This window comes from Mustela erminea, chromosome 8, assembly GCF_009829155.1.
Source record: "Mustela erminea isolate mMusErm1 chromosome 8, mMusErm1.Pri, whole genome shotgun sequence".
Classification (NCBI taxonomy): Eukaryota; Metazoa; Chordata; class Mammalia; order Carnivora; family Mustelidae; genus Mustela; species Mustela erminea.
Window position 1 is genome coordinate 46,673,705 of NC_045621.1, and position 14,919 is coordinate 46,688,623.

The 14,919-nt window shown below is 56.7% G+C and overlaps 1 protein-coding gene across 2 annotated transcripts; it reads left to right on the top strand.

The window, feature by feature from the left end:
• Positions 1 to 3,613: 3,613 nt before the first annotated feature.
• BOK (BCL2 family apoptosis regulator BOK) lies at positions 3,614 to 13,519 on the top strand. 2 transcript variants are annotated; one of them, XM_032355483.1, is made up of 6 exons: positions 3,614 to 3,876; positions 4,334 to 4,585; positions 7,205 to 7,333; positions 9,190 to 9,443; positions 11,502 to 11,665; positions 12,701 to 13,519. In XM_032355483.1, exons 2-6 carry the CDS (start codon positions 4,363 to 4,365, stop codon positions 12,789 to 12,791), a joined length of 861 nt encoding a protein of 286 aa, XP_032211374.1. In that variant the 5' UTR covers positions 3,614 to 3,876; positions 4,334 to 4,362; the 3' UTR covers positions 12,792 to 13,519. The 2 variants fall into 2 exon arrangements, with proteins under 2 accessions (XP_032211374.1, XP_032211376.1); XM_032355485.1 differs by lacking the exon at positions 9,190 to 9,443 and having other exon boundaries at positions 3,625 to 3,876.
• Positions 13,520 to 14,919: the final 1,400 nt, after the last annotated feature.

The window sequence follows — 14,919 nt, forward strand, 5'->3', positions numbered from 1 at the left end:
AAGTCTTTACATGGATTCAGTCCTCTCAACAAACATAGAAGGTAGGCATTGCTATTCTCTGTACTCTGTGGATGGAGAAGCTGAGGCAGACAGAAGCTCGACAGCTTTCCTAGATTCTAGTTGGGTTCCTGATAGGGCTGGCCATCAGTGCTTTGTTAGCTTCACAAAATGAAGTGGTAAATATTTGCTTGCTTTTCAGTCTCTGGACAGGTTTATGTAAGGTTGGCGATATTTCTTTCTTTCTTTCTTTCTTTCTTTCTTTCTTTCTTTCTTTTTAAAGATTTTATTTATTTATTTGACAGAAAGAGATCACAAGTAGGCAGAGAGACAGGCAGAGAGAGAGAGAGGGAAGCAGGTTCCCCACTGAGCAGAGAGCCCAATGCAAGGCTTGATCCCGGGACACTGAAATCATGATCTGAGCTGAAGACAGAGGCTTAACTCACTGAACTACCCAGGTGCCCTGGTTGGTGATATTTCTTTAACTGTTTAGAAGAATTCCCCAATGGAACCATCTGAATTAATCAAATTATTATTATTATTATTGTTATTGTTATTATATCATTTTTAACTAGGCTCCATGCCCACAATGGGTTCTTGAACTCACAACCCTCAGATTGAAATTTGCATGCTCTACTGACTGAGGCAACCAGGGGCCCCTGAAAACATCTGAATTTCAAATTGTCTTTGTGGGGAGATTTTTAAATTATGGATTAGTTTTATTTAATTGGTATAGGACTACCTAGATTTTCCACTTCTTCCAATGTCAGCTTTGGTAAATTGTGTTTCATTTAAATTTCAAATTTATTGTCATAGGGTTGTTCATACTATCCTCTCATTATTCTTCTAAAATTTTTTAATTAATTAATTAATTAATTAATTAATTTTCAAGTACCCTCCATCCCCGGCATGGAGCCCACTGTAGAGTTTGAACTCAAAACTCTGAGAGCAAGATCTGAGCTGAGATTAAGAGTCACACACTTAACCAACTGAGCCACCCAGGCACCTCTTTAAATTTTATTTTTAAGTAATTTCTACACCCAGGGGTGCCTGGGTGGCTCAGTGGGTTAAAGCCTCTGCCTTCAGCTTGGGTCATGATCCCAGGGTCCTGGGATTGAGCCTCACCTTGGGCTTTCTGCTCGGCCGGGAGGCTGCTTACTCCTCGCTCTCTGCCTACTCTCTCTCTGTCAAATAAATAAAATCTTTAAAAAAAAAATGTAATCTCTACATCCATTGTGGTGCTCAAACCCCAAGATCAAGAGTCTCATGCTGCACCAACTGAGCTAGCCCAGTGCCCTTTTTACCCTTTTAATGTTTATAGTATCTCTTGATGTCCTTTTTTTCATTCCTGATATTGGAATTTGTTTTCTTTTTCTTACTCGACATTTCCAGGAATTTATGAATTCTATCAATCTCTTCAAAGAACCAACTTTTGGCTTTGTTGATTTTCTCTAATTTTTGCTGTCCTTCATTAATTTTTGCTCTTGTGTTTGTTATTTCTTTTCACCTTTGGGGTTAATTTGTTCTTTTTCTAGTTCTTGAATTGGAAATTAGAACATTAATTATCAACCTTTCTTCTAAAGCTATAAATTTTCCTCACAGCACAGCTTTACCTGCATCCTATCGTGTTTGATACATCATATTTTCACTATTGCTTCAAAATATTTCACAATTTCTCCTATGATTTACTATTGGAACTTTAGTTATTTAGAAGTGTGATGTTTAAATTCCAAGCACTTGGAGGCTTTCTAATAGTTTTCTTGACGTTGAGTTATAATTTAATTCAAAGAGGACAAACTTGTATGATTTCAGTCCTTTGAAATTAGTTGAGATTTTATGGCCCAAGATATTGTCTATCTTGAATAATACATTTTTTTTAAGATTTTATTTATTTATTTGACAGAGAGAAATCACAAGTAGATGGAGAGGCAGGCAGAGAGAGAGAGAGGGAAGCAGGCTCCCTGCCGAGCAGAGAGCCCGATGTGGGAGTCGATCCCAGGACCCTGAGATCATGACCCGAGCTGAAGGCAGCAGTTTAACCCACTGAGCCACCCAGGCACCCCTTGAATAATACATTTTTTTAAGATTTTATTTTTAGGGGCTTCTGGGTGGCTCAGTTGTTAAGCATCTGCCTTTGGCTTGGGTCATGATCCCAGGGTCCTGGAATGGAGCCCTACATCTGGCTCCTGCTGAGTGGGAAGCCTCCTTCTCCCTCTCCCACTTCCCCTGCTTGTGTTTCCTCTCTCGCTGTTTTTTTCTCTGTTTCAAATAAATAAAATAAAATCTTTTTTTAAAAGTTTATTTTTAAGTTAAATAAAAGCCCCATGGGTCAAACTTGCAACCCTGAGATCAAGTGTCAAATGCCCCACCAGTGGAGCCAGCTAGCTGGCCCTATTTTTTTGTTAAGATTATTTATTTATTTGATAGAGATAGTGAGAGAGCACAAGGAGGGTACTGGGATCATGATCTGAGCCAAACACAGTCGCTTAACTCGCCGAGTCAGCCAGGTGTCCCCAGGGGTGTGTGTGTGTGTGTGTATATATACACATATATATATATATATGTATATGTATATATACATATATATATATATATTTATTTATTTATTTATTTTTTAGATTTTATTTAACTATTTGAGAGAGTGTGTGAGAAAGAGAGCACAAGCAGGGGTTGCTGCAGAGGGAGAGGGAGAAGCAGGCTTCTTGCTGAGACCAGAGCTATATGTGGCCTCCATCCCAGGACCCTGAGATCATTGACCTGACTCAAACTCTTGAGTGACTGAGCCACCCAGGTGGCCGCGCAGTTGCCCCTATTTTGATTAATATTCTATGTGCACCTGGAAAGAACCTATATCCTACAGCTATTGGGTAAAATGCTATTATGTTCGTGAATTAGAGCAGGTTGGTTCATCTTGTTGTTTAAACTGTGTGTCCCAGCTTAAGGATAGAGGAATTAACCACAGGGATGGAAGAGAGTCAAGTACAGGTCCTCACATAACAGTTACTTGATTTATGATGGAAGCTCTTTTCCAATTCAAGGGGGAAATGATGGCCTTTTCCTTAAAATGATGCTGGGTCAACAGGATATTCAAATAAAAATATTTTTTAAAAAGGGCTCTGGCCCCTACAGCACTACCCAGAGGACGAGTGACCCATCACAGATGGTAGAACATTTAAGCTTCTAAAAGAAAACATAGGCGAATATACTAATGAAAAAGCACTAATCCTAAGGGAAACAACAAATAAATTGGACGTCACTGAGAATCACTCCGGCTCATTACAAGCAACAGCAAGCCACGAGTGACAGAAGATTTCTGCAGTATCTTCAACCCCGTACATTTTCGGATATCCATCGACAGTACAGAACCATGCGCCACACCGAGGGCACATATCCAGAATAAATAAAGAACCTCTAGGAAACAGTAAGAAAATGGAGCCGGGTGTGAACCCAGGCAGCCGACGCCAGAGCTAGGCTCCAGTCACCCATTCCCCCTGGCCTTGCCGAGACAGCTCCCGCCCGGTGTCCCTCTCCAAGACTCGCCGGGAACTCGCTCGGTCGTCCTTAAGCGGGGAGGCGGCGGGGAAGCTCTGGGCCGCGGCTCCGCCCCGGGGGCTGCCTTTTCCTTAGAAGGCGAAGCCCCAAGCCTCGCCTCTTGCCGGCAGAGAGCCGCGCTGTGCGCTCCGCGCGCCCCTCGCCGCCGCCGCACCCCCAGGAGCGCAGAGCCCCGCGCACTCGCGCACCAGCCGGGCCCGGGCGAGTGGCGGGCGCGCGTCCTCGCGGCTCTGGATGGAAGGATCGAGGTCGGCGGAGACCACGGCCAGCAGGTCCTGAGGCCAGAGCCCCTCCCCGGCCCCGCGCCCGCGATATGCCGCGGGAGAGGTGAGCCGGGCGACCTCGCCGTGGGAACGGCGACGCCCGAGACAAACGGCGAGGACGGCGAGGCGCGAGGCCGGGTGTCCTCGGAGCGCGCGGCCGGGCCGGGTCGTGGCCGTCGCCTGTCACCCGCCGGCGCCTCCGCCGCCCGCGCACTCGTCTTCGAGCGCGGGCACGGCGTCCCCACGGCGTCTTGCCCTGTCCCCGCGGTCCTTCTTATCCCGGCAGCCGTGGGGATCTTTGGGATTTAACTTGGAATCCGAAATAATGTGACACCATGTTTTCAAGATTTGGGGCTCCGAAACGAACGGCCCCTCGCAGTCGGCGGCAGCCTTTCCTCCCCGCGCGCCCCTTCCCCGGGCCCCCCGCCACCCCCCCCACGCCACCCCCGCGGGGCGACCTCCTCCCGGGGCTGGCTCCTGGCCGCCAGCCAGGCCGGGGCGCTGAGCTTGTCCCTCCGCAGGTGCCGCGCCCCTAGCCCGTGTCCCCGCCATGGAGGTGCTGCGGCGTTCCTCGGTCTTCGCCGCAGAGATCATGGACGCCTTTGACCGCTCGCCCACCGACAAGGAGCTGGTGGCCCAGGCCAAGGCCCTGGGCCGGGAGTTCGTGCACGCGCGGCTGCTGCGCGCTGGCCTCGCCTGGAGCGCGCCCGAGCGCGCCGCTCCCGCCCCCGGAGGCCGCCTGGCCGAGGTGTGCGCGGTGCTGCTGCGCCTGGGTGAGTGCGGGCCCTGGTGGCCTATGCCCCGGAGGTGCCTCTGCTGCTGGGCCTCAGTTTCCTTTACGGACAGAGAGGGAGCTGGCGGGGGGTGTTGGGGACAGCCTTGCGCAAGGCAGACCTACCCACACTCACCTCTTTATGCCTCAGGCTGCCCTGCCCACCCGCCACAGAGCTAGCTCCTTCATATGCCTATTCAGCCCAGATTTCAGACCTTCTGGCCATAAAGACTAGAAAGCTCCAGGAAGAACACTGTTTCGGTGGTTAAACTTCCAGAGTGACCCTTGTACTGAGCTGGGCACAAAAATCCTTTGTGGGACCACGTGTCCCAGTGTTTATTTTGGAAAGTAGTTCTTTGTAGCTCTTGCCTGAAATCCCGCAGCTCTTTCCTCTTGATGTGGATGCCTGGCAGGGCTCCCTCTGGAAATTTGGTGCCCCAGAAGGGTCAAAGCCACCAAGGATCTGGGCAGCCAAAATCCCACTTGGCCATCTGGTCATGCTTAGACACCTGGGAGTACTTGGTTGAAGTGGGGTCCCACACAGCACAGTGACTGTTTCCATCTTCTCCAGGGTCTAGACGCCAGAGGGCTGGGGCCAGTCACCACCAAGGCTGAGGTTGCTCACTCTGGAACTGGTTGTTGGGAGTGGGGAGCAAAGATGGAGCCCTGATGGGGTGGCTCTTCATGCAGAGTGTGGGGAAAGGCTGGCCCAGGATCTGGGGTTGGAGGGGGTCCTCAGAGAAAGGGGACAGACACCCTGCCTCTTAGGCTGACACCAGTGTCTGCCGGTCCCAGTTTTGTGTGGCCCCTGAGAGCAGGGCTGTGCAGACCCAGCTGCCCCAGTGTGGGGCAGGGGAATGGGCAGACTCCATGGGCAGTGTAGAAGATTGCCAGGAGACGTGGTAGCCCACTTGGGCCCCAGGGGAGGGGAGTGGTTCCTAGGTGTGGAGAACCAGTGGGGTTTGGGGAATCAGGCAGGGATCCAGAGGACCTGGACTCCCATGAGGTCAGCCTCCATTTGCTGTTTTTTCAGCGGGGCTATGGGGATGGCACTGGGGAAACATTCTAGAGGGCCCTGGAGAAGATGGTTCTGTGGTCTCCCAAGAACGTCCCCCTGACTCCTAGGGTAGCCAGAAGGAAGTCTTGCCTCTGTCCTGGCCTGTTCTGCCGCTCTTCCCAGCCTCCTGGTCTCTGTCTCCTTGTGTGCCCGGGAGCTGGTGTTGCCTCTGCCTGGGCCCAGAGTCTCTGCTTCGGGCTCTGCCGTTCTGACCAGGCTGGTTTCTGTAGCCTCAGTCCCCCATGTCCCACTCTGAGAGCCCCAATGCTCCGGGCCCAGTCTTGGGGAGCAGGGGCTGGCCAGGTGCCCAGCACCAGCCCTCTCAGGAGCAGGGTTCTTCCCCCATGTCAGGCTCTGCCCAGTCCCTGGGACTGGGCCCTCGCAGATAGCTAAGGAGGGGGAGGCCTCGGATCCCCAGAGTTCTTGCCTTCCTGCTGCACTCAGCTCTTAGACTGCTCGGCATGAGCCCTTTCATGCCTGGCGCTGTCTCCCTGCCCCCACAGCATGCTCCTAGCCCTCCCAACCCCACGCCAGCCCAGACACCCAGCTCCTGGGGCAGCAGCACACAGGAAGAAGCCGGGGTCGCGTCCCCATGGTCGGTCTCTTGGGCCGCAAGATCTGCATGTGGGAACAGCCAGGCCTGCCCTGGGAATTTCCATGCCATCCACCCCGGTCCCCACCGCCCCCCAGTCTCAATGGTTTCTGCTCTGCAGCCAGATCTCGGTTAATTAGATGGAGTGCAGCTGGCCCCAGGGACGATGCAGACGCCCTTATCGGTGCACGCTGTCCTGTCCACAGCCTTTCCCTGTTTGCTTTGGCTGCATAAGTGCCCGGGCTGGGGGACACCCAGTCCGCGGGCTGCGTGGAATTCCCGGCACCTCGCTGCCAGGGGCGCTGCAGTGAGCGCGGGCAGCAGGCGGGGCCGCTGAGAGGGCATTTCCTCTGCCGAGTGTGGCCGCCCACCCTGACACACCCACTTGGCACCGAGAGCCCAGGTTTGAACCTGGGTGGTGCTAGTGGCCCTGGGCGGGCGAAGGCTTAGCTTCTGGGTTCACAGACCCATGCTGGGGGGTGGGGCTGAGTGAGGACGCCCCCCAGAGGCAGCAGCCAGGGGCCCCACCTGTGTGGGGTCGCTGGCATAAGCCTCTACCCATGTGGGGCTCTGGCTGCCTGCCCAGTCCGCCTGCCGCCCGGGCAGCTCGCTGTGGGCCATGAGTCACCCATCAGGCACGGCCCTTGCTCCTCCTCGGGATTCCCGCCCCACCGGCCCGGCCGGCTTGGCCCTGGGTGGGGGTGAGGGGGTGGTTGGCTTGTCAGAAGGGGCAGGCCGCAGAGGCAGGTCTGGGGGTGCCCACAGTACCTCCTTGGTTTTCTTATCCCCAGGGGCCATGGTGGGGTCAAGTGGACGTGGGAATTTGACAGGCTGATAGGGGCAGTCAGGCCTGTTCAGTGCCAGTTGTGGCCATGGGCCAATGAGCAGCGGGCTGGTGCCAGGCTTGTGTGCCCGTGGGGATGGGGTCAGGCAGGCCCGACCACCTCTGACCCCCCTGTGTGACTGCCCAGGGGACGAGCTGGAGCTGATCCGGCCTAGCGTCTACCGCAACGTGGCCCGTCAACTGAACATCTCCCTGCAATCTGAGACCGTGGTGACTGACGCCTTCCTGGCTGTGGCGTCCCAGATCTTCTCTGGAGGTAGGCCTGGGCCCCCATGCTGCTGTAGGCCCGGGTCTGTGGGCTGGCGCAGGGCCTTGGGCACTGGGAGGGTGCAGCAAGTAGCCCCCACAGGTCCCAGGGCCACCATACTGCTGTACAAACCTGCACAGAAGCTTGACCTGAACAGTGCTGTGTGGTGCTTCCCTGGGTTCTGAGGATGGGGGTGTCTGCGGGGCAGCTGGCCTCAGGCCTCTCATGTGGCTCTGGCCGGTATTAGCTGGGGTGCGGAGGACTGGGGTCTTCCTAGGGGTGCCTGGGTGGGCTGGTCGGAGGGCCAGTTTCCTTCAGAGTGTCCTAACAGTCCTGACCTGGGTCCTAGGGACCCTGTGAGGATGACCCGGGACGGCGCCTCAAGGAGGAGGCAGCGGTGGGGGGCCCAGCGGGCATTTGAGGCTGGTGGCCACCTTTAGCCCTCCCTGGGCTCCTGTGTTCTGGGCCTGACGCTGGTGTGTGGGTGGCCGTGTCTGTCTCGAGGCTGTTGGGCGGCTGGTTTATGAGCCGAGGTCTGGCTTTAAAAGGAAGGCTTCCGCTCTGGGCTGCTGGTGGTTGGGACGGAGCCGGGAGGCCGGGCGAGGCCCGCGGTGGTGGCAGGTATGCACGCAGGGGACAGGACCGAGGCCCAACACTGAGCACCCTCCCCACCAGCCTGGCCTTGCTCAGTGCGGGCTCAGGCCCGAGAGCTTCTGAAAGGCTCTAGGCTCTGGGAGGAAGGCCTTGGGGCGGGGGAGGGGTGGGGATAATGGACACAGGCCACCACAGCTCAATCCACTTGTGGAGGTCAGTGAAAGTCATGTGATTTTCCTTTGAGATGGGGCAGAATATTTCCCTTCACGTTCAAGCATCAGTGTCCGCAGGCCTGCCCCATGTGGGTGCCACCCTTCTCCTCCAACAGCCTGCACTCCTGTGCCTGCCCCTCTGGGGCTCTGGGGCAGCTGCTCCCTCACGGGCTGTGTGACCTGCAGCTGGTTTCTTAATATCTCTGAACCCAGAACCGCCTGAAAACGGAGGAGGAGCAGGGCTCTCTGGAGCGTGGGGTCCCAGATCCAGCCCTCTGTTGTGACCTGGCTCTCAGACCAGCCCCTCACCAGCTGTGGCTGCCCCTCCCACCCTCCCACCTGCTGCTTGGCCAGCCTCCCTTTCGCTCCTCCTCGTCCACCCTGCTTTCTCCAGAGTCAGCCCAGCCACAAGGTGCTCGCTGGCCTTGGTCCCTGTCTTCCTGAGGTCCCTCCCAGACCACACACTGACCCTCACGCTACCCCTTGTGCCCCCTCTTCCTCAGGACAGGCCCTCCGGGCTCTGGTGGGTGATGGGGCAGCTTGAGGACTGCGGGCGGGGATCTGTGGAGGCGTCTGTGTGCTCCTGGCGGAGGCAGCGGCCACCAGCGTGGCTTCTGGCAGCGGCCACCCGGCTCAGCTCCCTTCAGGGGAAACACGGATCTTTCCCTCCTTGATGAGAAGTTGGCAGGAGTGGTGTTTTTTTTTTTTTTTTTTTTTTCCTTATTACAAGAACAAAATATTTTACCACAGAAAGGTCAGAAAATGCAAAAGATAAACAAGTCTTAGAAACCAATACTAAAAATGAGCAAAGGATCAGAAGAGCGGACATGCGGCTGGCCTGGAGCCCACGAGAAGCCTGCCCTCTGCCGTGGGGGAGACGCGCCGCAGAACCACTGTGAGCCAGTGCCGCGGACCCCCAGTGGCAGGATTGGTGCTATGAGCGCAGGCTTGGGCAGGGTGTGACCAGTGGCACCCAGGTGGTGTGGCTGCTTCGCAGGGCTGCCCACCCCCGGGTGTCGCCATGAGGGGCGGACGCTCATGCATAAACATGCTGCCCAGACGCCATGAATGTGTCCCTCAGAGGAGCCATGGCACAGGCAGCCCGTAGCCATCGGCTAGCGGACACGTGCGCCCCATGCGGACACCCGCGACTGCTTGGATGGACCCTGCGGACCTCATGTCTGGTGTGGGGAGCCCGAGTCACTGTGGAGCGCTGGCCGGAGCCCTTTCCTAGCAAACACCGGGAGTGGGGAATCCACAGGCCCAGGGAACGGAGGCGTGGCTGTCGGGCCCGGGAAGGGGCCCAATGGCAGGTGGGTGGGCGCGGCCGCACGGGTGCCACTGGAACTTAGGGGAACTGCTTACCGGTTTATGGCACTGAGATCATCTCTCCATGAGAAATTAAGCACAGAAGACCCCGAGGAGACCACGTGTGCAGCCCCTTCCAGACCTTCAAGGGTCAAGGCCATGTGGAGCTGGCTGTCCTCTCGTGGGACTGTGAGGCCCCTCTCCGGGTAGCATTTGGCTGGGGAAGCATGAGGCAAGACACGGTCACTGTGACTTGGGGCCCTGATAGCCCAGCCTGTGGAGGTGGGGAGAGTGGACGTAGGACCTCAGTGGAGGGAAGGTGCCCTTGGGGTCAGGGGTACAGCTGAGATCTCAGACTTGGATTTTTTTAAAGTAAGCTCTACACCCAGTGTGGGACTCAAACTCACACCCCTGAGATCGGGAGTCATGCTCCCCTGACTGGGAGTCAGCCAGGCTGTGCTCTGTAACTTGGATTTATTTTGAAAGAGATGGAAAGTGGGGCGCCTGTGTGGCTCAGTGGGTTAAGCCTCTGCCTTTGGCTCAGGTCATGATCTCAGGGTCCTGGGATTGAGTCCCGAGTCGGGCTCTCTGCTCAGTGAGGAGCCTGCTTCCTCCTCTCTTTCTGCCTGCCTCTGCCTACTTGTGACCTCTCTCTTTGTCAAATAAATAAATAAATTCTTTTAAAATAAAGAGAGAGAGATGGAAAGTAACAGTCACAGGAGGGTTTAGGCAGGAGAGGGATGGGATCCAATTTATGGGTTTTAAAATTTTTCTTGTCACAGTGATAGAGCTTACCTGACCATGAGGCATTGTGATGTGTGGGAACACTGCTGTCCATCTGCCCCATTTCACATCCCCGGAAGGACACCTGGAGCCCTCTCGGCACTCACTCTGCACCCCCTCTCCCTTTCTGGACGGTTCATGTCCATGGACTCACACAGCACGGGGGCCTTTTGAGACTGCTGCTCCCACTGAGCGCTGTGTTTCCGACACGCCCCCCCCCCCCCCAGCCGTGGCAGTATCAGGGCTCCATCCCTTTCCGGGGCTCAGTCCTAGTCCCTAGTTTGGAGCCCTTTGCTTTTCTTTTCGCCGTTGGGTGTTTGTCGCTTCCATCTTTTGGCCGGTATGAAGAAGGCCCCCGTGAGCGTGGGGGAGCCGGGTTTATGGGAGCTGTAGAGGCTCTGGATGTGTGGGAGGGTGCATGGAGGGGCAGGGGCGCCCTCTGCCCACACTGCCACCTCCTCGGGCTCCTGTCCTGCCAGGACCGTGTGCATGGGTGGCCTTTCATGGACCCTGCAGGTGCCTTGGCCTGTTTGTCTCAGCAGACGACATGGCGCAGCCTGCGGTGACGTGAAGCTTTCATTTGATAGACTTCCATCTCTTCCTGCTTTTCTCGGACTTTTGTTGGGTTATTTGTGAGGGTAGACATTTTTCAGAGGTTTGATGCATTTATAGTTTTCCTTCTGTGAAGCAGCTGTTTCTTCTGTGCTCATATTTCTTCAGAAATGTTTCTCTTTGTTCTCGTGGACTTGTGAGCTCTCCTTGCACACGAAGGAGGCTCGTGCCCCAGCATCGGCAGGTGGCCTCCCCACACTGGCCTTCGCCTCTTCCTGCCGGGCGGGCTCCACCAGGGTTCTGCTTCCCAGTGGCTGTAGGTCTGGGGCAGGCCGTGCGCTCATGGGCCTCAGCTTCTCTATGCAGACTGTCCTGCTGCCTTCACCTGGCCCCTCCGAACACACAGGCCAGGGGCAGGTGCTCCTCAGGACTGCTCCCTCTGTTGTCAGTCGGTCACCCCCACCCTTAGCCTCAGTTTCCTGTTTCCTGGACGGCCTTGCTGCCTGCTCACCTCCTCCAGGGGACTGGGGGCTGGGCTAGGCTGGCCTGGGCCCTGGCACAGGTGCGCAGGTGAGGGCGGCAGGACTGACCCTAGGCTGGTGCCGGGTGCGGGGAGGGCCAGGGGAGGGGGGCCCAAGTCTTAGGCCCTTTGTGTGACCCTGAGGGGTGGACTGGAGCCTGGGTTTGTGTGGCCTTCTGCTCACCGGCATCTGTCTCTCTCCTCGCAGGCATCACATGGGGCAAGGTGGTGTCCCTGTACTCAGTGGCGGCAGGGCTGGCCATCGACTGTGTGCGGCAGGCCCAGCCCGCCATGGTCCACGCACTTGTCGACTGCCTTGGAGAATTTGTGCGCAAGACCCTGGCACCCTGGCTTCGAAGGCGTGGCGGATGGGTGAGGGGGGACCTGCGTTACCTGGTGGGGGGTGGGGGCGGCAAGGGGTTAGGGGAGGTGGGAGGGCCAGGGCGACTCCTGCTGCCCAGCTCCAGCGCCGACCTGTCCTCTGCTTCCTCCATGCCCAGGGCCATGGGCCCCTTAGCCCATGAGAGGGGAAGTCCTGACCCTGCCCAGAGCATCCTCACCGCACCCCCTCCCAGCTACACTCTGATGCTGGGGGAGACCAGCCCAGCCCATGGGGGTGGGTGCATGGGTCTTACCCACCATGGACTCTGTGCCCCCAGCTGCCCGCCTGGCCCCGACCAGGCCCGCCCGCAGAGATGTCAGTTCTCTCCTCTGTAATGGGTGGTGGACCAGGGTGTGTGGGGCTCGCTGGCTGGGATGACAGAGCTCAGCAATCTGCTGAGGTTGGGGCCAAAGGCTGAGGTTGGGCGGTGGCTGGGGCTGCAGTGTCCTCTGAAGCTGGCATTGGTGGGGATGGGATTGCCTTCAGGATGACCCGTGGCTGTGGCTGTTCGTTAGCAGAGAGACCCTGGGGCCTCTGTCCCCCCACATCCTCTCCTCTCCGTGGAGGCAAGGACGTTGCTTGACACCACAGTCAAAGTCCAGACTATAGAGAAAAGATTTTATTTCTCAGCAGGAATAGAAAGGATTGAGGAATGGCTATTCATTGGGCTTCTGGAAATCTTGGTTCCCACTCCTGTTCTGAGAGAGAGTGCAGCTGGATCGGTCGGTTCCTGGTACCCCAGGCTTCACCGTGCCGAGGCAGAAAGACACGGGGTGTTTGTGGCTCCATGGGCAGTAGGCAGGTGGCCGTGTTGGGAGCTAGCTCCTGGCCTGGAGATGGTGGTGGAGGCCCCAGTGGGGCAGTGTCCATCTGCCACCCTCTGCCCACCTCGAGCTCCCTTCCCCTCCCATGGTCCAGAGCAGACCACAGACCTTCCCTGACACCCTCAGGCACCCCCTTGTGGTAGTCGGCTGACGTCTCATGCAAGGTGCTCTGTTCTCTAACCATGTCCTCTTGCCTCCCAGACCGATGTCCTCAAGTGTGTGGTCAGCACGGAGCCTGGCTTCCGCTCCCATTGGCTCGTGGCTGCACTCTGCAGCTTCGGTCGCTTCCTGAAGGCCGCCTTCTTCCTGCTGTTGCCAGAGAGATGAGCTGCTGCTTCGGGCACAGGCTGAAGCCAGGCACTCCGACCCAGGAGGCCCTGGGCCCTGGAGAGCACCCATGTCCTCCTCGACCAGGCTGGGAAGACTCCGACACTCAGAGCCCTGCCTCCATGCTGGAGGCCCTGCCCTGAGCCCCTCGCCCTCAGACCCAGGCTCTCTGGAAGGGGCAGCAGAGGGGGCCTCCCTGGCCTGGAGCTGGGCTTCAGTGCCTCCCCCGTTGCTCCCCTTCTCTTGGAAATTCTGCTTGTCCTCTTTCTGGAGCCAGAAAATCAGGGTCACCTCCTGGGTCCAAAAGGAAGGGAGCTGAGAACACTAGGTTCCACTTGATGCCTGGGTCTCCTCTGTGAAGGGGGACCATGTCAGGACATGAGCTGGCCTTGGTCCTTGTGGGGAGTGGGCCCTGCTCATTCAGTCATAAGGTGTCACTGGCCTGGCCAAGGGTGGAGGAGCCATGGGGTCTTACTGACCTTGAAGACAGGGCATAAAGTGTATGTGCTGGTTGCTTAATCTGTTTCTGGAGGGAGCAGTGTGTCCCCCTCCCATGGCAGGATCCTTGTGTGGCAGGGACCAGGGGCACGGGGCTCCAAGCCAGCACACTGACCTGAGTGCACGAGCCCATAAACAGAAAGGTTGGTGTGTGTGTTGAATTCCAATAAAGTTTCACGGCTATGGAGGGGTGACGCATCTTTGTGCCTGTTGTCATGCTGCTGCCCAGGGGCCACACAGAGCCAGTGAGCCCAGGAGTGTCCCAGTGTCTTCCCTGATGAGGGGTCTGCTGCCTTCTCCACAATGGGGAGCTCACATGTACAGCATCATGGGTACACGCTCCTAGTCTCACTCGTGCACATGCACTGGTAACGAGTGGCGGTTGCTCAGCTGTCCTGCCCAGCACGTGTGCACAGTCCAGCCCCGGGCCATGCAGTGCCTCCTCTTGGCCAACAACAGCCTCTATCCCCTTCCTGGCCATGGCCTTCCTTTCCTCCATGGCCACTGACTGGCTCCAGGCAGTCCCCTCTCTGCTTTCTGAGGTGAGGACATTCTCCCCAGGCAGGCCTGACTCCTGCTTGTCCGCAGGCACAGGGAGCTGGGGGGCTGCCATGTAGCCTCAGTCTGGTGCCCTTTCTGTATGATGTGCGGCTGAGCCAAGGCCTGCTGAGGTCAGCGGCCCTGTCCTCCCATCCAATCTCCCAGTGAAGCAGGGATCCTGACGGATGAGGTTTCCGGGAGTCGGGCATGCTAAAAGGCCTGCGGCTTCCACCAAGACCTGCCCGGCCCCCTCGCACCTCCCCAGGGCCGGTGCCTGAAATGGGGGAGGTGGGCCTGCCCGGGGGCGTCTGCTGCACCTGGCCCCGGTCCCGGGTCAGGCTGGCCGCACAGGGGACACTTAGAACAGCAGCAGGGTCTGAGGCCATGCGGATATCGATGGGGGCTGTCTTCACGCAGGGTTAGAAGTCACAGCAGGAGAGACGCCCCATTTCCCACAACAACAGAAAGATCAGTTTCCTACGTATCACACACGAGATGTGAGAGCGCCTGGGTGAGGACAACTTCCCATGTACCTTCAAGACCCCACTTAAAGGTCATGGGGCGCCTGGGTGGCTCAGTGGGTTAAGCCGCTGCCTTTGGTTCAGGTCATGATCCCAGGGTCCTGGGATCAAGCCCCGCATTGGGCTCTCTGCTCGGCAGGGAGCCTGCTTCCTCATCTCTCTCTGCCTGCTTGTCATCTCTCTCTGTCAAATGAATTAAAAAAAAAAAAAAAAGTCTTTAAGACCCCACTTAAAGGTCTTGAGCAGACAGAATCACCACGTTCTGGAGATGAAATCCATCTCATTAAGACAGTTCTTCCTAAGTCAATTTAGACATTTAATGCCATCCTTGTAAACAGAATGGGTTTTATCTTAGATTAAAACAAACTAATTATAAAGTTCATGTGGGAGGAAATGTTTTTAAAAAGCGAAAATAGCCAGGAAGAACCTTAAGAAGGAGAGAGGTGAGGGAGCCCTGTGAGGCACCTGTGGGGAACCCGGGTGTGGGGTCCACGTGCAGGCCGTGGCCTGGGAGACCTGGGACGGCCACAGCCA

Bases quoted from the DNA above. Each gene is read 5' to 3' on its own strand.
- BOK (XM_032355483.1), top strand. From the start codon at position 4,363: ATGGAGGTGCTGCGGCGTTCCTCGGTCTTCGCCGCAGAGATCATGGAC. The intron at 4,586-7,204 runs GTGAGTGCGGGC...GTGACTGCCCAG, and splicing joins CGCGGTGCTGCTGCGCCTGG to GGGACGAGCTGGAGCTGATC. The intron at 9,444-11,501 runs GTGGGTGGGCGC...CTCTCCTCGCAG, and splicing joins GGGAAGGGGCCCAATGGCAG to GCATCACATGGGGCAAGGTG.